Source organism: Terrapene carolina, unplaced genomic scaffold (genome assembly GCF_002925995.2).
Source record: "Terrapene carolina triunguis isolate 2854851 unplaced genomic scaffold, T_m_triunguis-2.0 Scaffold69, whole genome shotgun sequence".
Classification (NCBI taxonomy): domain Eukaryota; kingdom Metazoa; phylum Chordata; order Testudines; family Emydidae; genus Terrapene; species Terrapene triunguis.
The window spans coordinates 60,776,234-60,802,778 of NW_020664420.1; the positions used below are offsets into that span (position 1 = coordinate 60,776,234).

The 26,545-nt window shown below is 39.5% G+C and overlaps 1 protein-coding gene across 1 annotated transcript in view; it reads left to right on the forward strand.

Moving 5' to 3' along the window:
* The window catches only part of MAN2A1 (mannosidase alpha class 2A member 1), a 209,564-nt gene that overhangs the window by 102,242 nt on the left and 80,777 nt on the right, over positions 1-26,545 (forward strand). The window contains exons 10-12 of the mRNA XM_024196940.3: positions 4,114-4,299; positions 7,955-8,069; positions 14,038-14,105. Coding sequence (XP_024052708.1) covers positions 4,114-4,299; positions 7,955-8,069; positions 14,038-14,105 — 369 coding nt within the window. The remainder of the gene's footprint in view (positions 1-4,113; positions 4,300-7,954; positions 8,070-14,037; positions 14,106-26,545) is intronic.

Sequence of the window (26,545 nt, forward strand, 5' to 3'; positions counted from 1 at the left end):
ATTTAGAGTAGGGTTGAGGTTTAAAAGGAAATCATGGTTTAAGAGATTGCAATATTACAGATACACCCTTCTGAAACGCACATCAGTCACCTATTTTTTTGGTGTGGAAAGCAAAAGCCTTAAACTGCTCTAAGAGATCAATTAATTCACCTAATGTGATACTTCAGAAGCAGTGTGAACTAAGAATGTGGATCTATTATAGTACCTTGAGTGGATTTAAGAATAAGGACCCACTGGATATATGAACTGGGGTGGCCCATTAGTTGTGAAAAGCATGGAGTTTAGGGACAAGCTATTGTGACTGAAGATGCTGGTGGTCATGGGGAAAGAAGGAGCTCACAATTCAGGATGGAGGAAGAAGAATCCCTTCTTCAGTGTCACACAGGGACTCATTAACCTTACTATATCACTTGACTCCTATGCTCATTGCCCTCCCCCCATCAAAAATAAACAGACATACAGTGTGGGTGAGGTAACATCTGTTACTGGACCAACTTCTGTTACCTCACCCACCTTGTCTCTCTAATATCCTGGGACCAACATTGCTACAACACTGCAAACAAACCTAAAAAGCAAACCACTGCAACACAACAAACCAGGCGGGATTGAAAGACAAGAGTACCCTGGTCACTGTCTCTTGAGCAACCCACAACATAGAAACATAACACACCCATCACTTTACCAGAAGAGTGTATGTGTGTGTGTATTGTAGTAAATTGAGAGGAGTTTTTGTATAATTGTATGGGCTGCTCATAAGATATTTTAATATGTAGTCCATAGAATAGTTTGGGTTAATTAATAAATAAATAGAAGTTAGGTTTTGGGTCTAAGTTAGCCTAAGGGCAGAGAAGTATGAGATTTGAAGCTGCTATTGTGAGAAGTCCAAACTAAATAGTAGACAGTGTGTTATGAGAAAGTAAGAGTTAGCAAGGACATGACCCAGGGTTATGTTACCATTATGTTTTGGTTATAATCGTTTGAGCCAAGTTTTTAATGAGTGTTTTTGAGAATTGTGAATGTTTTATTAAAATGCTATCTAGAGTGTGGGAAGGACATTGATGCACATGTTAATTTAAATAATGTGTAATGTAAAGAGAGAATAAGAAGGTGGCAGAAATACAATTATGATTAAGGTAGACTTAATGTTAATTATTAGTATAACAGAGTATAGAAGGACTAGTTTAGCTAAATTCAGGGATAGCTCCAATTAACATCAAAAGTGTACTGTTAGGTTCCAGGATTTTAATGCCGTACTTCACACTATTGTCAGTGGACTGATATCCCACTGACACACCATTTCATCTTTGAGTGTGGGTATAATAGTAGCATTTGTGTAAGGAGTAATTGCATGCCTGTTTGCTTAACTAATCATTTTTCTTTTTTAATAAAGTTTGGCTGGATCATTCGAAGTGTTGGCCAGTGCTCTTCTATTAAATACATTTTCTGTAATCAACCTAGAGGCTCAAACCTGAAAATTTAGTTGGATTTTATAGCATCCTTATCTTTAACAGCTTAATATTAGTTGGGAGCATTTCAACATAAAGGTTACAAATAGAAAATCAAATATGTTTTGTGCATTTTACTGTATGTTGTGGCAATAACTTTATTAAACTTAAGAAATTAATCTTCTCTCCATACTTTTCTCTCCTTTTTCCTGTTTTATGCCTTTCGTTCCAGCCATTTTGGCGTTCCTATTCCCTCTTTCATCTTTATCAGTATTTACCTTCATACTGATTTTTTATTTTCTTCTTTTCCCTTTTTTGTGTTTTCTTCTGTGTTTTATAAAACCTGTACCTCTGCTGTTTCTTGTTTTTCCCCACAGGTACTTCAGTGTAGCAGAGAGAAACTGAAGGGAGTTAGGCAATTCTAACTTGCCCTCTTTGGTGGCCATAGGGCTTGTCTTCATTGCATTATTAGCCTGAGTTAGTATCCTTTAGGTACTCCACTCAAGCTAGTGTAGCTCAAGGGAGAGTGGGCACACTGCAAAGGTTATCTCATGCATTTCCCTTAGTTCTTAGTGTTGCAGTATTGAGCCACTCCTTCCAAACTCTTGCAGTTTATTTTGGTAAACTGTTTTTTCTGTTCTGGTCACATGGGTGGAACAGTAGCTTCCTACAATATTCCACTTCGACTTGTGTTTGTTATCTGCATTCTGGTGGAAAGCCATGGATCCTGCTCTGAATGATGAAGTAGGATACATTGCTTTTCCCTGCTCATCTCCTAGTCCCCCCTGCCCAGCTTGCTGAGGTGGCTGTTGTGAGGCTAGAAGCACAGGTGGCTCAATCTTTTATTCTCCATGTGGCTCCCCAGTCCTCCTTCCCAGCTTGGAGGGGCAGGGATGGCTGGTGGGCTCTGTATCAGCATTTGTGCATAAGAAAGCTGCCTCTGAAAGTCCATTTATTTTGATGGTGATACTGGAAAAAGAATGTGTTAAATATCCTTTCCTCTGTAGGGCAGTCTCAGCACTCTCAGAAACATTTGCTGCTGCCTCACCTCACATTGGTGTTGGAGGTCTTGATCTCTCCTGGCAGGGTCATGGCGGATGTACGTAGCCACCATATACTCATCCCCTCTCCTGCATCCTCTCTCTGTTGCTGTTCCTGCTTCAGATTCTCCCTTTCAAGTTCAAAGAAGTGGTCATGCTGTCTGCCAGTCACCATGCATTTTCATCAGAAGGACGTCCTGGTGCCCTCCTCTTTCTTCTTCTCTGGTTCTGGGTCTTAGTGCTGACTGTCAGTGACCTTTTGAGTGGGTGACCATGTGTGCAGCAGTGTGTTTTACAATAAATCTCAGTTAGTGTTTAAATCCCCCGCGCCCCTTGGAATCCATCTTGGATCCCATGTGGATGCCAGGGAGGGGACCGATAGTGGAGACTAAGGGTGATGGTGTAATGCCGATTCCCGCGTCCAGCAGGAAATATTGAAACAGCAAACATCATTACCCAAATCCTGCCCTCTGGGTGCCAAAAGGGGATGGGGGAGAGCAGAAGATGGTTCACACTCAGAAGGGAGCATACAAACAGCATAAATGGGGAGGGGTGGAGATATGGCTGTTTCCCATGCCTAGCAATGACTGTAGATGAGGCAGTAGCTGAAACCTGCCTTCAGGATGCTGGAAGGGAGTGGAGAATGGTGTTTTCCATGCCCTGAAGGGACGATACAAAGTGACATTTTTAAAGCCTGTATAGATTGATTCTACAGAGATACTGATGAGCTCCTTATGTCATGTCTACCCTAACCATAACAATCATGGATCAAGTCTTTACATGGCTGAAGTGATGCTGTTTCAGCTGCCACTTCCTTCTTTTCTCATTCCTCCTTGGAGTCCTGGGTGTGGTCCAAGTGGCTGCGGCCCCCTATGGAGAGCATCTGCTCTGCTCCACTTGAGGACGCTGTGGCTGGCACTCACTCTGGGTTATTCTCAATGTCCTATGTGGTTGGTGCCCACAAAGTTTCCCCAGGTGCCCCTGAACTGTCCAGAGTGTATATGGACTTTGTACTCAGGGTCCAGGAGAGCACCCAGCTGTAGTATGTCTACTTTGTCTAAGGTACAGGGTCTTGAGGTATCTGATCTTGTCTGGTACTGGTGGTCAGTCGGTGGATTCCTTCCTCAGACAGTTTGAATATGTCGTTATAATCTTTTACTTTGACTGTTATGGTATTTAGGAAAAAATAAGTTTGGGTTCTCAATGACCAAACTAAGACCCAAACGGATGTCTTAAAAAATTAAATAAGACTTCATGAATACTGCATGCAATATATACAGTATGTACCTTTTGAGAGGGATAATTCTGTTGGTTAAACAAGTTGTGTGTTCTTGAAAGTTTAATTTTCCTTCTGAGACAGAAGCTATCCTGAATGCATCCAACTAAGGTTTGATCACTGATCATTACAAATTTGTGCAAATAAACTTTTTGTTGCTTTATTTGTAAATAGTGAATTATATTGTAATTGACAAAATTTAACTTTTAGTTTAAAGAACCTAGAGGACCACTTTTGGGGGAAGCTATGAAAGCACTGTAGTTGAGCTCTTAAAGTGTGTGTTTGTCTTTGTGTGTGCGTGTTTGTGTGTAAACAAGTAGCTACATTCATTTTTTTCTTTGATTTTTTCCAGAACTGCTGAGATCCTTTATTCTTTGGCACTAGTAGAGTCTAAAAAATCTGACAAGATGAATGCATTTCCTTCAGTGGACCATTATAAATTGCTGACTGAGGCTAGGAGGAACCTAGGACTCTTTCAGCACCATGATGCCATCACAGGAACATCTAAAGATTGGGTAGCTGTGGATTATGGAACTAGGTAATGTACTCATTAAATTACATTTAAATATTTACATTTATTTTCTCTTGTATTTTTGTGTTATGAATATACTGTATTTTTAATATAGCAACCAAAATATATACCACTGAGAAAATATTACTACTACTATTTGATATATTCTCTTCTATCTCAGTATATCCGTATGAAGTAGGGAATTATTTCCCCAATTTTGTAGAGTAAGAAATTGTGGCACATAGAGGCTACAGTGTGCATGGGGGTTGCAAAGGAAGGTTGAAGATAAAGTCTGCAGCTTGTACCTTAACCACAGGGCTATCATTCAAAGCAAAACTAGGTACTGCTGCATTAAATCTCTGCCACTGTTACGAACGGATCAAGAAATATATGTTGACTAGGTATTATGTGATTATCTTAGTCTTTCCCACTATATAACTTCCTATCTTCAACCTGGGACATCATTTTCTTGTTATTATGCTTATTAGCTCATTTGTAGATTGATTCTTTGTCAAGTTTGGGAGGTGAATTACTTTCTCTATATTTTGACAGAATAATTTGTAATATTCTCATAAGTAGTTACGAAGTAGAGATACTGCTTTTAAAACACCCCCCCCACACACACACCTATAGCTATCTGAACGAATGATTCATTTAGAACATTTTTATGTATAGAAAATATGAAAAGTAGGTACTGGTGAACTTGCTGAATGATGTCTTATTGGTAGAGATAGAGTACTATATTAAATAAGCCAATGTTTGAAATAATGCCCTTAAAACACTCTCTTCTGTTTCTGACTATTACATTCAGAGAGTATATTAAAAAAAAAAAATCCCCCAAACTTTCCTATTTGCTCTCCACGTGTATCTGTGCCATGGAAGGTAGGGAAAGCTGGATCAGTCCCAATTTACCATTCATTCTCTAAAGCATGGAATGTGAAAGAGTTCAATATTCTATAAATTATTCACTTCCTTTTATCTCTGTTTATAATATAAGGAAAATGAGGCACCCTTCTAAAAGAGCACTTAAATTCAAACTCTTGGTGTTATTGGTATCACTTGATTTGCTATAGAATCATAGAATATCGGGGTTGGAAGGGACCTCAGGAGGTCATCTAGTCCAACCCCCCGCTCAAAGCAGGACCAATCCCCAGAACAGATTTTTGCCCCAGATCCGTAAATGGCCCCCTCAAGGATTGAACTCACAACCCTGGGTTTAGTAGGCCAATGCTCAAACCATTGAGCTATCCCTCCCCTATGGATGCCTATAAATTAATTCTTCACTGATTGTCAAAGGGACTAAGGGCATTCTGATTAGAACATCACTTGTTCCTTTAGGCTATAACTAGGTACTGGCACTCCTACCCTTCTGATACAAAGAATAAACCCTAGAAAGACTGTTTCCTCCAGAACATAATCAAAAGGGGACCTCAACACTTCAGTGAGATAACCAGAAGAAGATAAAGCTAGAACTACACAGACAAGACTGAGGGGACAGTAAGACCATACAAATATTTTGTGTTATATTGCAGGTAGGAAGTGTGCCTTCCCCTTCACTGTGGAAGATGATAGAGAGGAAATAAGTGCCAAAAGAAATTGATACCAAATTAGGCAAATTCAGTAACTTTACACAGTCCAAAGAGCTAAGATTTTGTATGGTTCCCCAAAATGGAGGCATCTTGAGTCTCCATAATAAATGCAGCATTGACATCTTTTGGGAGCATGCTTCCTGCTTAATGAATGGATAGCATAAAGAAGTAGTCCTCCAGCATGACTGTGTGATGATGATTTGTCTGCAGCATTAAAGACTTTCGCAGCTTCTACAGACTTTTCCCAAGCCATCCTATCATGGAATGATAAATTCTGAAGTTCTTCAGTGCAAAGGAGAAGAGGATCAAATGAACTCTACAAAAAAAAAAAAAGAACTCCAGCATCATATTTGTATCTGTGCTATTCTGCATTCCCTCTGCTTTACAGTACGAGCTATGACATCTAACATAATGCAAGATCATGAGGTACTGAAAATTGGATACCCAGGCTAAACAATAGTCACATCAAAATATTCAAGAGTAAAAGTGCCTGAGGAGCCTTAGAATATGATGACTGAGTATTCATTGGATAAGGACAAACCGTTACTTCTATCAAAAAAACATTAAAAGAGCAAATTGAGGCTTATATTTTCTTCCCAAAGCCGCACCGTGACAACAGAGAAGCAGTATTGCATACACTCAATGTCAGGAGAGCTTTGGCATTTTATTTGGATAGAACGAAAGACTCCAGGAATCTCCTAAAACAGTGGTTTTCAACCTTTTTTCATTTGAGGACCCCTAAAAAATTTAGAATGGAGATGTTAGACCCCTTTGAAAAATCTTAGATATAGTCTGTGGTTTCCCAGTGGTCCGCAATCCACAGGTTGAAAACCACTATCCTAAACTATTCCTCTCAATTGCAGAGAGATCCAAGGGATCCGCAATATCAAATCAGAGACTCTTCAGGTGGATATCGAACTGTATTAACTACTGCTCTCATGCCCGCAATCTGCAATCCCTATCTGGAGTCTGAACTCATTTCATGAGATCTCTTTCCACTTCTGTAGCCTTCATCAGAAATATGCAGGGCAGAAACTTGGGCGTCTGCCCATACGTTTTCAAAACATTATGCAATTATCCATGCTCATCATCCCATGCTATATTTGGCTCCACAATATTAGCATCAGTTATAGATTCGAATCCGAAGCCCCATTCCTCCATCAGCGGTACTGCTGTGGAGTCACCTACAGTGGAGCACCCATAGGGAAGGTGAAGCTGGGAAAACCAACAATAAGCTTATCTGGGTAGCGTCATCCACAATATTGCTGATTACGTGTCTGATACGAACCCCAGAATAAGTAACACAAGTGCTGTATTTAAAAAACTTTATGCTGTATGGAAGTCCAGTGTGAGTAGCAAAAACATCACACTGAATGCTTATAAAGACCTTAAGTATCATCTTCTGTGGAGCAGAGTCCTGGAAAAGTAATTCTATCCCATGCAAATTTGAAACCGCTTTCAGTGCAGTTGTCTGCATAGACTACCCAAAGTAAAATGAACTGATTATATATAATGAAGGAGGGCTTAGAGTGGACACACCTACATACAAGGCAAGTAGTACCTAAGAAAGTTGGGCATATTTTGGACATCTTTTAAGAATGCCCAGTAATATGCTACATAAACTAAAATTGCTTTGATGGAGATGGAGAAGTTGACCTAGAGGCACACTCTGTAGTACAATAATGGCTGTAGCAGCATTATTTCAGCTAAATATGAAAGCACTAGACACAGGAGCCCAGGGTAGGGATGATTAGGGCCATTTGCCTTCTTCCATACGCTTCTGATAGTGTGGCAAGGATGGTGATGATTTCTGGGTGCCCAAATTGAGACAGGGTAAAGTGAGGGTTTAATTTTCAGGAGACAAGTGCTTAGTGCTTCCGCCAAATTAGGGTCTTTCAAGGTATCTCAAGTTGGGCACCCAAAATAACTAGTCATTTTTGGAAATTTAAGTCAGAATAAAAAATTAGACTCAGCTAAAGCAATACTTTTAATAGTTAATAATATTTCTATATCGTTTTTTCCAAGGGTCTTATAATGGCTTTTTATAAACATATCATCTCAAAACTAGTAACAATTGAAAATTCAATCGACAGGCTTTTCCACTCATTAATGAATTTGAAGAGAGTGATCATTGACTCTGCTCATATTCTTATCCTAAAAGACAAAGATACCTACAGCTACAACCCATCAGCTCCGTTCCTTAAGATGGTGAGTTCTCCTATTTACCTTTTTGGTATTTTTTAAAAGTTATATGAATAATATTTTAAGACTGATTATGAATGATGTGAAGAAGTTCGACTTCTACTTCGAAAATTATCTATGTAAAGATGGTCCCTTCTTACTCAACTGATTTGGTCTCTGTATGTAGTTTGAATTACAGGTGGTGTTGACAGCAAAAATAGATTTTACTACTTTTTGCAGTTAGCCCTGCAGAACCTACATGGCTGAAAGTGAGCATATTGGACTCTGTTTCATGTTGTGCATTATCAACATAATTTTTTGTCTATTTTCCAATTATCTATACCTGCTGCTTGTGAAAATTGATGATAGTGAGGTTGCACAAGTGTAACTGTGGGCCTAACTTGACTTGTAGGTCATAATTACTTGTGATAATGAAGGAGGAAGAAAGAGCCCATCTTGAATCTGAGCCCAGGCTGAATTTGCAGAATTGGACTATAGCACAGACATACTTTTATTTGTAAATTGAGAGAATTTGATATGGGAATCCACTGAGAAAAAATGACCTCAAAATTCCTGCAGGTCACTTTTGAAGAGTCACTTTTCAGAAGACAAACATACTAAAGGAATAGTGTCCATCATCTTTTAACAAACTATATTATTCCATACCAAATTCTTTGTTATTGTTAGAAATATTTTAAAATTGCCTGGTTAAACACTGTAAAGACAGAAAATAACATAGTTAAGGTTATACACATCTTAACTCTGTGCCTTTGCACATAAGTGATACAGTGCAGTCTCTAGTTACATGGTCATATGACGCTTAAATAATTTAATATAATACATGAAAATGTTTCTACAATCAGCAACGTGCATAGGTAACATCTTGAAATATTTTTTCATTCATATATATTTACACAGTTTTATTTTTACATATCTTTAATTACTTGAACTTTTTAAGGCACATGTTAATTTGGTCAGCATCTGTGTTGACACAGATCCAATCAAGAGCACCCTCATGGGCACTCATTACTCTGCTGTGAGAGGAATCCTGCTTCTAGATCCCTGAGGGCATGTACACAGTGCAATAAAACACAGCTGGCCCTTGTCAACTGACTTGGGCTTGGAGGGCTTGGGCTGCAGGGCTTTAAAATTTTAGTGTAAACATCTGGGCTTGGGCTGGAGCTAGGAAACCTCTCCCCTAATAAACCAGCTCTCCTGGTTGGGAGCCAGTCTTTTCTCAAGAGCGATTACATTTCAATGCTTGGGCACGTAACAACTCTCTTTTACTAGACCTTTGCCATCCACCTCTGGAATTCTAGTCCAAGATGGGGGCAAACAGACCACAGAGAAGGCAAAGAGTACTGCACATTTGAAATGAAGTTTGCAGCTTGGTAAAGATACGTACAGAGACTTTATAATCTCACCCAGCATTCACAAATTGTGCGCACAGATTTCCCCAAATCATTACATATGTATTAAGCTTTTTTACTGGCTGGAAAGAAAATGTAATCTGGAAGTGCATTCAGGGATTTAAACAGTTAACTGTTACATTTACTTCAGGCAATTGCTTCCTCCCCTGAAATATATTTCAGGGCAGTTGTGCTGTGGTCATGCCTCATGCCGAGTTTTCAGTATTACTCTTCTATAGTATCAGAGGGGTAGCCGTGTTAGTCTGAATCTGTAAAAAGCAACAGAGGGTCCTGTGGCACCTTTAAGACTAACAGAAGTATTGGGAGCATAAGCTTTCGTGGGTAAGAACCTCACTTCTTCAGATGCAAGTAATGGAAATCTCCAGAGGCAGGTATAAATCAGTATGGAGATAACGAGGTTAGTTCAATCAGGGAGGGTGAGGTGCTCTGCTAGGAGTTGAGGTGTGAACACCAAGGGAGGAGAAACTGCTTCTGTAGTTGGATAGCCATTCACAGTCTTTGTTTAATCCTGATCTGATGGTGTCAAATTTGCAAATGAACTGGAGCTCAGCAGTTTCTCTTTGGAGTCTGGTCCTGAAGTTTTTTTGCTGTAAGATGGCTACCTTTACATCTGCTATTGTGTGGCCAGGGAGGTTGAAGTGTTCTCCTACAGGTTTTTGTATATTGCCATTCCTGATATCTGACTTGTGTCCATTTATCCTCTTGCGTAGTGACTGTCCAGTTTGGCCAATGTACATAGCAGAGCGGCATTGCTGGCACATGATGGCATATATAACATTGGTAGACGTGCAGGTGAATGAGCTGGTGATGTTGTAGCTGATCTGGTTAGGTCCTGTGATGGTGTTGCTGGTGTAGATATGTGGGCAGAGTTGGCATCGAGGTTTGTTGCATGGGTTGGTTCCTGAGTTAGAGTTGTTATGGTGCGGTGCGTGGTTGCTGGTGAGAATATGCTTAAGGTTGGCGGGTTGTCTGTGGGCAAGGACTGGCCTGCCTCCCAAGGTCTGTGAAAGTGAGGGATCATTGTCCAGGATGGGTTGTAGATCACTGATGATGCGTTGGAGAGGTTTAAGCTGAGGACTGTAGATGATGGCCAGTGGAGTTCTGTTGGTTTCTTTTTTGGGCCTGTCTTGTAGCAGGAGGCTTCTGGGTACACGTCTGGCTCGGTTGATTTGTTTCTTTATTTCCTTGTGTGGGTATCGTAGTTTTGAGAATGCTTGGTGAAGATCTTGTAGGTGTTGGTCTCTGTCTGAGGGGTTGGAGCAGATGCGGTTGTACCTCAGTGCTTGGCTGTAGACGATGGATCGTGTGGTGTGTCCGGGGTGGAAGCTGGAGGCATGAAGGTAGGTATAGCGGTCAGTGGGTTTTCGGTATAGGGTGGTGGTAACGTGGCCATCGCTTATTTGTACTGTGGTGTCTAGGAAGTGGACCTCCCGTGTAGATTGGTCCAGGCTGAGGTTGATGGTGGGATGGAAGCTTTTGAAATCATGGTGGAATTCTTCCAGGGTCTCCTTCCCATGGGTCCAGATGATGAAGATGTCATCAATGTAGCATAGGTAGAGAAGGGGCGTGAGTGGACGAGAGCTGAGGAAGCGTTGTTCCAGGTCAGCCATAAAAATGTTGGCATATTGTGGGGCCATGCGGGTGCCCATAGCAGTGCCACTGGTCTGGAGGTATATATTGTCACCAAATTTGACATTGTGCGTGAGAATAAAGTCACAGAGCTCAGCAATAAGTTGTGCTGTGTCATCATCAGGGATACTGTTCCTGACAGCTTGTATTCCATTTGTGTGTGGGATGTTTGTGTAGAGAGCCTCTACATCCATGGTGGCTAGGATGGTGTTTTCTGGGAGGTGTTCAATGCATTGTAGTTTTCTCAGGAAATCTGTGGTGTCACGGAGATAGCTGGGAGTGCTGCTGGCGTAGGGTCTGAGTAGGGAGTCCACATATCCAGACAGTCCTTCAGTGAGAGTGCCAATGCCCGAGATGATGGGGCGTCCAGGATTTCCAGGTTTGTGGATCTTGGGTAATAGATAGAATAACCCCGGTCGGGGCTCTAAGGGTATGTTGATTTGTTCCTGTGTTAGTGTAGGGAGTGTCCTGAGTAGATGGTGCAGTTTCTTAGTGTATTCCTCAGTGGGATCTGAGGAAAGTGGCCTGTAGAATTTGGTATTGGAGAGTTGTCTGGCAGCCTCTTTCTGGTAGTCAGACCTGTTCATGATGACAACAGCACCTCCTTTATCAGCCTCTTTGATGATAATGTCAGGGTGGTTTCTGAGGCTGTGGATGGCATTGTGTTTGCACGACTTAGGTTATGAGGCAAGCGATGTGCACAGGCAGAAACTGTGGAAAAACAACATCGGTTGCCTCATAACCTAAGTCGTGCAGAACGCAATGCCACAATAGCAGATGTAAAGGTAGCCATCTTACAGCAAAAAAAACTTCAGGACCAGACTCCAAAGAGAAACTGCTGAGCTCCAGTTCATTTGCAAATTTGACACCATCAGATCAGGATTAAACAAAGACTGTGAATGGCTATCCAACTACAGAAGCAGTTTCTCCTCCCTTGGTGTTCACACCTCAACTCCTAGCAGAGCACCTCACCCTCCCTGATTGAACTAACCTCGTTATCTCCATACTGATTTATACCTGCCTCTGGAGATTTCCATTACTTGCATCTGAAGAAGTGAGGTTCTTACCCACGAAAGCTTATGCTCCCAATACTTCTGTTAGTCTTAAAGGTGCCACAGGACCCTCTGTTGCTTTTTATAGTAGTGTAGTATAGGAGTATGGTTATTACCATAGCATGTAAGAGTCCTAGTCATGGACCAGAACCCCATTGTGCTAGGCACTGTACAAACATAGCACAGAAAGATGGTCCTTCCCCTTTACAATCTTATCAGACAAGGGACAACTGATGGATACAGAGACACAAGGAGTACAAGGAAACAATGAGACCGTATTGGTCAGCATGGTAGGCCATAGTCTCTCCACACCGATGGCATAACCATTGTCAAGTTTTTTTTGTAGATACCACGGAAATCGAGAGTTTTAAGGAGTGATTTGAAGGAGAATAATAAGGTAGCTGTGTGAATGTTTATGGGGAGCTTCTCTGAAGCATGAGGGGCAGCATGGCAAAAAGTAAAGGGTGCTTGTTTGAAAATGTAACCAGGGTGAGTTATGGAGGTGGAGTCAACATTTTGATAGTAAATGAGAAATGATAGGTAGGGTGGGGATACGCCATGAAGAGCTTTCAAAATGAAGACAAATAGTTTACATTTGGTGTGATAGAAAAGGGGGAGCCAGTGGAGGGATGCAAAGAAAGAGGTTGTCACAGATCCTAGCTGAGCATCTCTTCCAGGCAGTTTTACTCAGACCTTTAAGAACATAACTTTGGGTAGAAACCAAACATGGAAAATTTCAGCCATAGAGGTGAACTTTTGAGAATAGTCTGAGTAATTGAAATTAGAGAGTTCTAATGAAAGCCATTTTACTATTTTTAAGTATAATGGCTGCTACTCCCAGTATAAATAACCTATAGGTGTGAACTTATCAAGTCAGTTTTAGAAGGTGTGTTTTGTTTATTTTATTATATTCATTCACATTTTTAAGACAAAATGGAGCGCTGTAGGCCACAACCCTTAATGATTTACTAGCAGTAACACGAATGTTACTGCTTATGTAGTATAAAAAAACTTACCTTCTTTAGGCTGTGACTACTAGAGAGTGACATGATCATAAGGGGGAGCTATATAAAGACTCCTTGTGCAAGGACAGGCAAACAGTCTCAGCATTTTGTAGAGAGATTCTGGAGTTTAGGCAATAAATCTGTTTTTGAAAGTGCTTACTGCATAAACTTACACTGTTACTGATGTATACTGGCCTGCTGATGAACCAACACCTCGTTTAAAAAAAACCCTCAAACCTTAATTTATCTGGAGGCCCCCACAATCCTCCCTCCCCTTCTTGTGTGTGTGTGTGTGTGTGTGTGTGTGTGTGTGTGTGTGTGTAAACTTGGGTGGTGGAGCAGGGAGAGAATAGTTTGTTGAATTCTAACAAAGAGTAAACCTATGGCTTCTGCAACTAAACTGTAGGACTATAGTGCTGGAAAGGGTAAACTTCCAGCAATAGAAAGTTAATTTCAATGCACTGAAGCTGTTTGTAAACCACACCAGCTTTATTAGTGATTAGAATGTCTAGTACACACTTGTAGAAACCTGTATAGGTGTCAATGAGTGTGAAGGTTGGGAATAACAATAAATGACTTAATGGGAACAATGATTTCAAATTGGATGAATAAGTATACATTTTTCCTTTCTATCAAAATCTATTTAGACAGGTATGTTCATAATCTTCTTGCCTTAAGTATGGAGTTGGAGATGATTATCTGATGAGGTGGGGACTAGTGTCTTCCTGAATATTGTGGTAAATTAGATTTCATTGGAACTCACTATTGGTGTCATGTGGATAGTGCATTTTTGTGTCTTGGTTCTTCCAAAACTGAAATGTATGATTTTTAGTTTGCTCTATATTCATTGAAATGTAAATTTAAAGTTTTTGCCCTGTAGGATGATGATCAATCCTCACAAGATTCTCTGCCACGCAAGACAGTTATAAAGCTGAGTATACAGCCAAGGTAAATAATGCATTAATACGCAATATTTGAAAGTTTCCATATAGCAATGTCTCTTCTGCTAATCACTTAATTTCTTTAGTGTTTTTAACTTTATTTTGTTCTAAAATAATTAGTTTTGGTAAAATTTTAGTTCATGTTGAATTTTCCAAAATTAAAAATATTTCCCATTTTTAATTGCACAATGGAAGTTTCCCACTTTATTCATGCTAAAAATTAGCATAAATGGAATGCTAAGATTGCAAAATAAGGCACTCAAGTTGAAAATAGTATTACCAACTAAATCATCCCAGCCAAGGCTTTGTCAAGCCAGGCCTTAAAAACCTCTAAGGATGTCGATTCCACCACCTCCCTAGGTAACCCATTCCAGTGCTTCACCACCCTCCTAGTGAAATAGTGTTTCCTAATATCCAACCTAGACCTCCCCCACTTGAGACCATTGCTTCTTGTTCTGTCATCTGTCACCACTGAGAACAGCCTAGCTCCATCCTCCTTTGAACCCCCCTTCAGATAGTTGAAGGCTGCTATCAAATCCCCCCCTCACTCTTCTCTTCTCCAGACTAAATAACCCCAGTACCCTCAGCCCCTCCTCGTAAGTCATGTGCCTCAGACTCCTACAACATAGCTGTATGTTGTTAATGTTAGTTTTTCATTGGCCATTCGGAAATGTGCTAGATGTCATAGAGACACAAGACATGCCCCCTGCTCCAAAGAGCATGCAGACTAAATTACTCATGAAGCAATGAAGAAGCAAGACAATAGTGGTGTAGAAGTGAAGGAGAAGAGTATAAAGAGGAGTGTTGCCATCCTGCTGTTTGACAAGCTAAATCTCTGGTGGCCTTTTTTGTTTCCATATCAGTTTCAAAGTCATGTATAATATGATGTCCTCTATCACAAGACTTGGTATCAGAGGTTTACTAAAATTCAGTTGTGTTACATCTCTTGACTGTTACCAGATGCCTTATAATTTATCAATAATGTATTAATTATAAATATGTGCTGTTTATTCATGGTTTGTTATCCTGTAGATGTTTAGTAAAATTTTTTCTGTTCATGTGTGTTCCAATATTTTAGCAAGGATAGAAGTCATTGTTCTTTTCCCTAATTGAAAACTGGCATTATATTTGGTTTTCTCTGGTCTTCCAGTGCCTCTGTGTGGACCATGATTATTTTAAATATAGTCAGCATTTAGTGTAATTTTTTTAAACCTTAGAATTCATCCAGACGAGCTAATAAATTTATATGTTCAAAATTTCAAAGCATTCTTGAATCTGCTTGTAATGAATGATTGATACTGATTCTTCATTCCTTACCAACTTATTATTTTTCTTATTTAATACAGATATAAGTGTCAACTAGAAGACTAGTCATTTTCTAAAATGAGCTAAATGTAATTTCAGGTATTAAAACTGATTTTTAAAAATAGGTTTTCTCATCCTTATCGCCTGTAAAAGATGCACACAAGCAACAAGGAAAATTAACTGGGAGAGCCAGGGAAGCTGACTATACACAAAACTGGCATATTGAAAAATAGAATTTTTCTCTAATCATTGTCATAGTTACAGATAATACCTAAGATTATAATTCAGCTAGAATTCTTTAAAAATAATTCAAAATTTGTCATTTGAATCATTAGTTAGTTCTCTCCCATTTTTCAATGAACCTACCTTTTTGTACTTTCCTTCCATAGCTATTTCTGTATATCAGTAATTTGTAAAAGGTCATCTCTCTTATTCTGTGATGCCACAGCGGTTGGAATGACACACCCAGACTTCAATAGAATGGGGCCGGTAGCAGGCTGTTGGCACTGAAAGCCTTGTGACTGATTGCACAGATTCTATAGAGTCCAAGAGGATGCCTTTGTAGTTATGTTGTCCCCTGTTCTTAAGAAGCCATTTACATGTGGCTTGGAAAGCTAGGACCCACAGGAGCTCAAGGGAATGAGGCGGGATTGTGGCATCCAATTTTCTGAAAGAACATATAAAGAGTACAATCTTCTAGGAAGGGGGCGGCTGCTGCTGCACAGAGAAAACTACTCTCCATTCTCCGAAGGAATACTTCAAATGTATGTACTTTTGCTTGCTTTTTTTGTGGTGTGAACTCATTTTTTAGAAAGCAGATACAGGAGCTGAGGGCCTTTGAAGATACTTTGCTTTGTACTGGCACTCTAAAATAAATAGTCAGACCTAATTTCCAGAAGAGATTTATTTTTCTTTTATACAAAAAAGGTTTCCTGTTGTTTAAGGAAAGTTGTATGAAAGTGTAGTCTAGTATATAACTCAGCTCTGGACTTCACTCCCTTTTCCAGAGTCAGGGTCTAAACTTGAGGTCACACTGTGAAGCCTTTCTGATTTCTTTTATAGAATAGTGTCAAGTATTAGGAGGTAGCCATGTTAGTCTGCATCCACAAAAACAACAAGGAGTCCGGTGGCACCTTAAAGACTAACAGATTTATTTGGGCATAAGCTTTCGTGGGTAAAAAACCACTTCTTCAGATGCATGGAGTGAAAATTACAAATGCGGGCATTATATAATGACACATGAAGAGATGAGAGTTACCTCACAAGTGGAGAACCAGTGTTGACAGGGCCAATTCGATCAGGGTGGATGTAGTCCACCCCCAATAATAGATGAGGAGGTTGTCAATTCCAGGAGAGGCAAAGCTGCTTTTTGTAATGAGCCAGCCACTCCCGGTCCCTATTCAAGCCCAAATTAATGGTGTTAAATTTGCAAATGAATTTTAGTTCTGCTGTTTCTCTTTGAAGTCTGTTTCTGTAGTTTTTTCGTTCAAGTATATCTACTTTTAAATCTGTTATAGAACGTCCAGGAAGATTGAAGTGTTCTCCTACTGGCTTTTGTATGTTACCATTCCTGATGTCTGATTTGTGTCCATTTATTCTTTTACGTAGGGACTGTCCGGTTTGGCCAGTGTACATGGCAGAGGGGCATTGCTGGCACATGATGGCATATATAACATTAGTAGACGTGCAGGTGAATGAGCCCCTGATGGTGTGGCTGATGTGGTTGGGTCCTATGATCGTGTCACTAGAGTAGGGGACAGAGTAGGCAACGAGGTTTGCTACAGGAATTGGTTCCTGGGTTAGTGTTTCTGTGGTGTGGTGTGTAGTTGCTGGTGAGTATTTGCTTCAGGTTTGGGGGCTGTCTGTAACCAAGGACTGGCCTGCCTCCCAAGGTCTGTGAGAGTGAGGGATTGTTTTCCAGGATAGGTTGTAGATCGTTGTTGATGTGCTGGAGAAGTTTTAGCTGGGGGCTGTACGTTATCCCAGTGGTGTTCTGTTATCTTCCTTGTTGGGCCTGTCCTGTAGTAGGTGATTTCTGGGTACCCGTCTTGCTCTGTCAATCTGTTTCCTCACTTCCCCAGGTGGGTATTGTAGTTTTAAGAATGCTTGATAAAGATCTTGTAGGTGTTTGTCTCTGTCTGAGGGATTGGAGCAAATTTGGTTGTACCTTAGGGCTTGGCTATAGACAATAGATCATGTGATGTGTCCTGGATGGAAGCTGGAGGCATGTAGGTAAGTATAGCAGTCAGTAGGTTTCCAGTATAGGGTGGTGTTTATGTGATCATCACTTATTTGCACTATAGTGTTCAGGAAGTGGACACTGATGGTGCCAGGCAGGGTGGATAAAAATCAAGGATTAAGAAAAAATATAAGATTTTTAAAAATTAAATTAGGTACTTTTTTATTTTTAAAAATAAACCTATTTAAACTTGAATTTGAAATTATGATAACCTATGTTAAGGCCTAAACTTACTATAATCTATTAAAATAATTTAAATAAACACCTGACATTGTATAATTAGTGACATGGCTTGTGTGCAAAGATTTTATTTTACTTCCTTTGAAAGAGATGAGGAACAGTTCTCAAAGGAACTGGTTTTCAGTAAGCAGCAGAGGGTGTCCACTCTTCAGCAGAACATCCATTTAAAACAAACACCTAACAATATTTATCTGTAGCTAACATCTTGGCTTCCTCTCCAGATCAGCCAAAATGCAGATACTTGAGGAGAGAACAAATACTATTTTCTCAACAATAATACTAACAATAAATAATGATCTAAATGAAAAACTAAAATGATAAAATGTAATTTTTGTAAATAGTGTTACATTATCTAAAAGTCTGCTGACAGTGAACAATGACAAGAGATCTACTGTGCAGGCAGGAGAGAAAGGAAATAAAGTAGTTGGGACCACATGCCACGTAAACTTGGTTAAGAATGTCTTGTTCTTCTTCAAGATGAGTGTCCCTATGGGTGCTCCACTCTAGGTGCGCATGCGCCCTATGTGCCTCTGATTGGAGATTTTAGGTAGCAGTGCCTGTTCAGCCCACGCATGCACCCCATGGAGCCTTTTGCTCTGTACTGTGGCTATAAAGAGCTGTGTGGGCAAACTGCCCTACCTTTCCTCTCAACCGCCTTGCCCTGAGATGGAGCCTCAACAGTGTCTGAGTTGAGTTTACCTCAACTGTATTTTTTTCTCTTATCTAACTAGCTAGTTTAGTGTTAGTACTTTAGTGTGGGTTTTGTATTAGTTGTAGCAATTCTATAACTTAAAACAAAATTAAAATATTTAATTTTTGTATTCATATATATACATATATTTTGTTATAGTTTTAGTGTAAGGACCGTTGTCCTTTCCCCTTTATTTTCTCCTCTTAGGAAAACTTAAATGGTGGGAGAGCATGCCCAGTCCTCCAAATTTTAAACACTGCCTTTCATGCTGTGAGACGATCCCAGTCATAAGGAGGGCTTTAGCTCTCGGGGTTTCTGAGAGAAGTCCAAAATACAGTTGATTACCTTCCTTTTGACAGATTGAAGCTATTTGCTGAAAAAACTGATGAGTTCCTGCATAACGTAAGACTCTAGGACCATCTTCTTTTCACTCGGAATTTACACCCCTGCACATAAAAAAAAAAACTTTAGTAAGTCCCAGACGGCGCAGAGATCTCTTCCCACTCAGCTTCCTTTCTCCCAGAGACATTACGAATTCCCAGCATAAGAGACAACAGTTCCAGAAGAGAAGACCGTCTACCTCTGGGGCATCAAGCTCATAACCTACAACTTTGAAGCATCAGTTTTTATGGGGTGGTCAAGGTGCTGAGTTACTATCCTCACTCATATCTGCTGCAACAATCTACATGTCTCCCTTGTTTTGGCAACCACCTTTCTCATTTCTGTCAGGAATGGGACCATATCTCTATGGACAAGTGGGTTTTGGAGTTAACTCTTGCAGCAACAATTCTATCATTGGACCAATGGGATTGGTTCTTGGCCCTTGACCTGCAAGAGACTTACTTTCATGTAGCAATCCACCCCTCCTGCAGAAGATTCCTATACTTCACTCTGGGTCAAGAGCATTTTCAATACAGAGTTCTGCTCATCCTCACAGAAAAGGAATTCTGATATTCTCATATTTCAGTGATTGCCTGCTCAATAAAACACACAAGACTTCACATGTACTGCCTTCAGGGGGGTGATTCAGAACTGTTTATTTTGAACAAATTACTCTCAATGCCTTCAATCATGGAAGTCCCTCAACTGGTGGAAGGACCCTCACAATGTTTGCATAAGGGTTGTCTTTGCACAGCCATCTCCAATGTCAGTAATAACAGATGCATCCCTACTGGGATGGGGAGCTCATATAGACATGCACACTGCTCATAAATACATGCACACTGTTCATAGGTCTTGGGTCCACGCTGCACATCAACTTAATGGAACTCAGAGCAGTCTGAAATGCTTGTCTCCATTTTCTTCCACTAATCAGGGGAAAATACGTGAAGATCATGACTAACAACATGTCATGCATATTTATATCAACCATCCAGGGGGAGCGAGATCACCCTCCCTCTGCACTGAAGCCGTGAGTTAGATCCCATTACGCTCCACCACCTATTTCATTATTGAGGTGTCCTGCAGATAGGCTTGTTTGCCATAGCCAAGAACAAGAAAAGCTCCCAGTTCTGCTCTAGAGGCAGTCTGGATCACTACTCCATGGGAGATGCCTTTCACTTTTGTTGGAGTTCAGATCCTTCAACCTCAGGATTCTTCGACTCAAGGCATGATAGATGGATGGTTTACAGGGTTGAAAACAACTTGTTCTGAGGACATAGAGAGTGCTTTTGCATAGAAGAAGAAAATCCATTCCTAATACACCTCTACCCCGATATAACGCTGTCCTCGGGAGCCAAAAAATCTTACCGTGTTATAGCTGAAACCGTGTTATATTGAACTTGCTTTGATCCGCCGGAGCACTGCTTTACCACGTTAAATCCAAATTTGTGTTATATCGGGTCGCATTATATCGGGGTAGAGGTGTACCTACCTGTAAAAATGGGGAGATTCAGTCACTGGTGTGGCCTAAGACTTCTTTGACCTACATCCTCTCCATTAGCCCATATATTAGATTACATCCTAAAGCTAAAAATGACAAGATTGTCTCTAAGAAGAATTAGAGTACACTTGAAAGCTATTACAACCTTCCATCATACAGAAGAGGGTTTTTCCATCTTTGCTTATGCTACAATGATGAGGTTTCTCAAGGGACTGGGGAATCTTTCCACAAGTCAGATGCCCTACACTCACTTGCGACCTGCACTTGGTACTTATATGCCTTATGAGGCCCCCCTTTGAACCTGTGGTTACCTGCTCCCTTCTACATTTGTCTATGAAAACGGCCTTTCTCTTAGCCATTACTTATGCTCAAAGAGTTTGAGAGATAGGGGTTCACAATCTTTAAGGATAATGTCACATTGTGACCACATCCCAAGCCATTAGTTTGTCTTAATTCTTTTCCTTTTTGTTCTCTTCCTTTCCTTATCTTTATTTTGGATACTAGCATTCCAGGTATTGGCCTTTGAAGGTACCTCCCTGGCTTGTACTAAGACATAGAACAAAGGTATTTTGATTGACTAGTTTCCTGTTGGCTTAAGCCAAATGCTCAGTTGTGCAACTGGTATTGTGGGATGTAGCTTAGTGTGAGTAATAAGAACTCTGGGAAAAACAGAGGTCAAGTCAGCTCTCATAACTGCCAGGCATTCATATAATGCGATATATACTAAAGTAACAATCTCATGTGCGTATATCAAAGTACATGTAGGACCAATCGTAAAGTGTTCTGAAGTAGTTCCAGGATTCACAAGGCCTGGTGAATGAGGATCTGCATCATCTGACCTTTATCACAGGGCTTCTTAACAATGGAGAAAAACAGGACTGGGCTATTGCAGCCTGAGCCACAACCCACAGGGGGAAACCCTGTCCCACAGTGCAACCCCTGCCTGTGGAGGTGGTCACAGGGGACTCTCATGTAGGAGACTGCTACTAGGATGCTAGGAGGTCAACCATCATTGGTCTTCAGGTAGGTTGGAACCTCTCTCCATCGAATTGAAATCAAAGGGCTGTTAGCTCAGGCATCCCATCTCATTGAAGTTGTCAGAATATCACAGGAAGAGAGAGGTAGTCTCTAACATATCTAGCTCTCAAATAACATAAGGTTTTCTAGGGTCAAACCAAACTTCTTAAAATTTATCCAGAAATGAAATGATTCACTGCAAGTCATAGAGCACAGATGTAATATTTTTGAGACCTATTTCTTAATAAGCAGTCAAACATTTTGTGCTAGCTGAATTTTTCAAGTTGTCTTAAGGTTTAGCCCTATGTAGAACACATTGTATTAGACAAGACTCAAGGTGACATGCATAACTACACTCAAGTCTGTTTCTTGAAATACAAGGTCAGTTGTCTTGCTAAGACCAAATTGAAAAAAAACACCCTTAGTTATGGCTCCTATCTCAATATCTAGCAGCAGATAGACACAACAGAAGTTCAGTTTCCAAACCTGAGTAACAAATAGTGGGCATACTTTTATTTGATGAAATTGATTATCTTTGTTCTCCCCAGCCCTCAAATATTACATCAGTCATCTTTCACAATGATACTCAGCCAATCAGTTCTCATCTCTATTCTGATCTCATTTGGACAGTAGGTCAGTCAATCAACCTCACTGATTACCTCTGAAAAAAATGTCAGTGTACAGTTGCTTTTACTTTTTCAAGAAAGTACTTGACAAGATTTTGTTGCTATTATTGTCAGAATACAGAATTGTAATGCATGCTAAGGATACATTATCCATGTAATATGTGGTAAAGGAATATATGCACAAGAAGTGTAACTTGGTTGTAAAGGAGACTTATAGTGTGAAATGATGGAAAGAAAAGCCTGTGCTGAGGACTTGAGCCAAGGTTGAGAAAGCTGCAGTGGGAAGTGCTATAGGAAAATTAGGTGTCTTGCTGAACTACAAAGATTAAAACATCACCCAGAGGCATAATAACCTTAGAATCTGGCAAGTCTAATTTCAAGTCCCGTTTGTGTTGCCCGTCTTCCAGGTATAGGATGAGTTTACATGAGTCTCCATAAGGATATAGAGTTCTGAATAAGAGTGTATTTTGATCACCATGTAGATTTTGTTACATTTGTACATGGACCCTGAGATAAGTGATAAAATGATACTTATAACTACATACGAATAAAATAAACTGTATAGGAATAAATTCTTTGACTAGCATAATAAAAATAACATTTGACTTTCTTAAATATTGTGATATTCTAGCATGTAAAATGTGAGCATTAAAAAAGAATACTAGTGTTGTATATAAACTATACAGAGTTAATGAATTGCAAAGAATCACAGGGTCAGAAGGGACCACAAGGGTCATCTAGTCTAACCCCCGGTCAAGATGCAGGATTTGTTGTGTCTAAGCCTTCCAAAACAGATGGTTATCCAGCCTCCTTTTGAAAACCTCCAGGGAAGGAACTTCCACAAGCTCTCTAGGCAGTCTGTTCCATTGTCCTACTGTTTTTACAGTTAGGAAGTTTTTTCTGAGATTTAATCTAAATCTGCTATGCTGTAGTTTGAACTCATTGCTTCTTGTCTTGTCGTTTGTGACAAGAGAGAACAACTTTTCCCGTCTTTTTTTTAAGGCAGCCTTTCAAGTATTTGAAGACCCCATCAATCTCCTCTTTTCTAAACTAACTGTATCCAGTTCCTTTAAATTTTGCTTGTATGGCTTGCATTCCATTCTTCTGATCGTCTTTGTCACTCAACACTGGATCTTTCCAGTTTCTCCACATCCTTTCATTGGTGACCAAAATTGGACCTACTACTCCAGCTGAGGCCTAACCAGCATCAAGTAAAGCAGTACTATCACATCCTGTGACTTGCATGCTATGCCTCTGTTAATGCAACCTAAAATGGCATTTGGTTATTTATTTTTTTTATTTACTTTCTTATTTGCAACAGCACTGCATTGCTAACTCATGTTGAGGTTGTGATCCACCACAACTCCCAGATCCTTCTCAGCAGTGCTGCTGCCAAGCCATTTATCCCCTATTCTGTTTTTGTGCAATTGTTTTTTTTCTCCTAAGTGTAGCACCTTACATTTGTCTTTGTTGAATTTCATTTTGTTGTCTATAGTCCATTTCTCCAATTTATCAACATTCCTCTGAATCTTAGCTCTATCCTCCAAAGTGTTAGCAACCCTCCCTAGCTTTGTCTCATCTGCAAATTTGTTCAGTATGCTCTCTATTCCTACATCCAGATCATTAAGAAAGATATCGAACAACACTGGACCTAGAACAGAGATCCCCGTGGAACCCTATTTGAGACCTCCCTCCAAACTGACATCATTCCATTAATTGTTACTCTTTGTTTGAGGTTGTTTAACCAATTATGTAGCCACTTAATGTTAGTTTTGTTGAGCCCACATTTCTCCATCTTACTTATTAGAATGTCATGTGGGACTATGTCAAAAACCTTGTTCAAGTCCAGGTATATTATGTCCATTGCATTCCCCCTATGCACCAAACTAGTTACCCTGTCAAAGAAGGAAATCAAGCTGGTTTGGCATGATTTGTTCATGATAAATCCATGCTGGTTGCTAGTGTTTACCCCTTCATCCTCCAGGTGTTCCAAATTGAATGTTTTATACATTGCTCTAATAGCTTCCTGGTATCAAAGTCAGGCTGACTCGTCTATAGTTCCCCGGCTCCTCCTTTTTCTCTCTTTTTTTAAAGATGAGTACTACATTAGCCCTTCTCCAGTCTTCTGGGACCTCACCTGTCATCTATGAGTTTGCAAATATTTTTTTGCAAACTAATTTTATAATTAAAATATTATAATTTTCTTCCTTAGCATAACAAACTGGTTTGGAATTGAATTTTGATAGAAATATTGCTGGAGTTTTGCTTTGGATAAAATTGCAGTAACATTTGCAAAAAGGGTTATATTCTGCCAGCTGTTTTAAAGTAGAACTTCTCACTGACTTTTATTGCTTTTATTTTATTCTCAGACAAGCAAGAGAGAGGGACCATTAGAAGTATGTGTTTCAAAAGAAAGTATTTGCATTTTTATGACAATTTAGTTATAGGTTTGGACTGAATGATCACTTCATCACATCAGAATAGTTCAAATATTTTAGGGATTAAGATAATCATGGAATTTTATGAGCATAATTATGGTGATTAAATAGTTGCATTTTTAATTTCTCTGATATAATCAATTTAGCTACTTCATATAACATTGAAATTGATGAACAGCTCATGTTGAGTATTGATTTTGATAGTTTATCATCAAGCACATAAGTGAAATTGGGCTTTTTTTTTCTTACACCAAAAGCTCTCTCAGAAATGGTAGTTGAAAATGAACAAAACCAAAGGTGGCTGTCTTCAGTGTTTGTTTTTTTTTAAAGTCTTAGATAAGAAAAGTATTTTTTACTGTAGGAACATATCTGCTATTTTTTTTAATAAACTCTAAGTACCCCGTGACTTCCATGTTGGTTCTGTGTAACTTGCATAAGTAACTGGTATTTTATTAACAGCTTATTTGGAATACTGAAAACTAAGTGATAAATAAGATCAGGGTATGTGTGTGCATTTCGTTGTGAGGGGGCAGTCTTGTTTGTTGAAACCAACCAAAATTAAAAATCAGAAAACAGAAGAAAATTATGTATTTGACCTATAAAGACAAGAAAGATAATCACTATGAAGACTTGCTTTTGGCTCATTGTTGAGAAACAGAGTTGATATTGGTTTTTCCACAGGAAAATGTATCTCTTCTTTAGTGACTCATTGCACTCCAAAGTATTCTAAGAAATTAATGTATTTCTCTATGAATATCCAATTTTGACTGTGCATCCCTTTGCTTCTGAGTACAAGTACTGTAATACATTCTGAAAGTTTTCAAACCTTTATCATAAACCATTATTACATGAAATGGTTGTATATAATTATCCTTGTCCTCTAGTTATTGGTTTCTCATTATTTTTGATGAAGTAGTGATAGTCTGTTCTGAATACTTAATTTGCTTAGTTTCTTTCAATAGACTTTCTGCTGTGGTTACAATTTCAAAATTACACTGTAGAAACTAGTTTATGCATTGTTTTAAATTGTTTAACATTGCAACTTTTCACAATTGAATTGAAATTTAAGATTTTCTATGTAGTGTTTTGAATTCAAAACGACCTTGACAAATTGGAGAATTTGGTCTGAATTCAACAAAATGAAATTCAATAAAGACAAGTGCAAAATACTTCACTTGGAAAGGAAAAATTGAATGCAAAACTCCACAATTGGGAATAACTGGCTAGGTCATAGTACTGCTGAATGGATTTGGGGATTATAGTGGAACACAAATTGAACATGAGTCAACAATGTTACGAAGGGGTGGAAAAGGGTAATGTCATTCTGGGGTGTATTAACAGGAGTGTTGTATATAAGATACAGGAGGTAATTGTCCTGCTGCACTTAGCACTGATGAGGCCTCAGCTTGAGTACTATATATCCAGTTCAGGGCCACACATGTTAGGGGAGATGTGGACAAATGGGAGAGAGTCCGGAAGAGAGCAACAAAATTGAAGAAAGATTTTGAAAACCTGACCTATGAGGACAGATTAAAAAAATGGGGCATGTTTAATCTTGACAAAAGAAAACTGAGGGGAGACCTAATAAGTCTTCAAATATGTTAAGGGCTATTATAAAGAGAATGGTGTTCCACTGAAGGTAGGACAAGAAGGTAACCGGCTTAATCTGCAGCAAGGGAGGTTTAGGTTAAATATTAGGAATATCTTTCTACCTATAAGGATAGTTAAACTCTGGAATAGACTTCCAAGGGAGGTTATGGAATCCTTATCATAGGAGGGTTTTGAGAACAGGTTGGATGGACAAACCTGTCAGGTAGGGTCTGGGTTAACTTGGTCCTGCCACACTGCAGGGGGCTGGACTTGATGACTTCTTGAGGTCCCTTGCAGTCCTACACTTCTATGATTCTATGATTTTGACAATTTTGTAGCTAATCTTATTTCTGATTGCAACAGTAGTGCAGTCATTGCATTATGAAGGTGTCATTTTCTGACACTCACAAATGATCTCT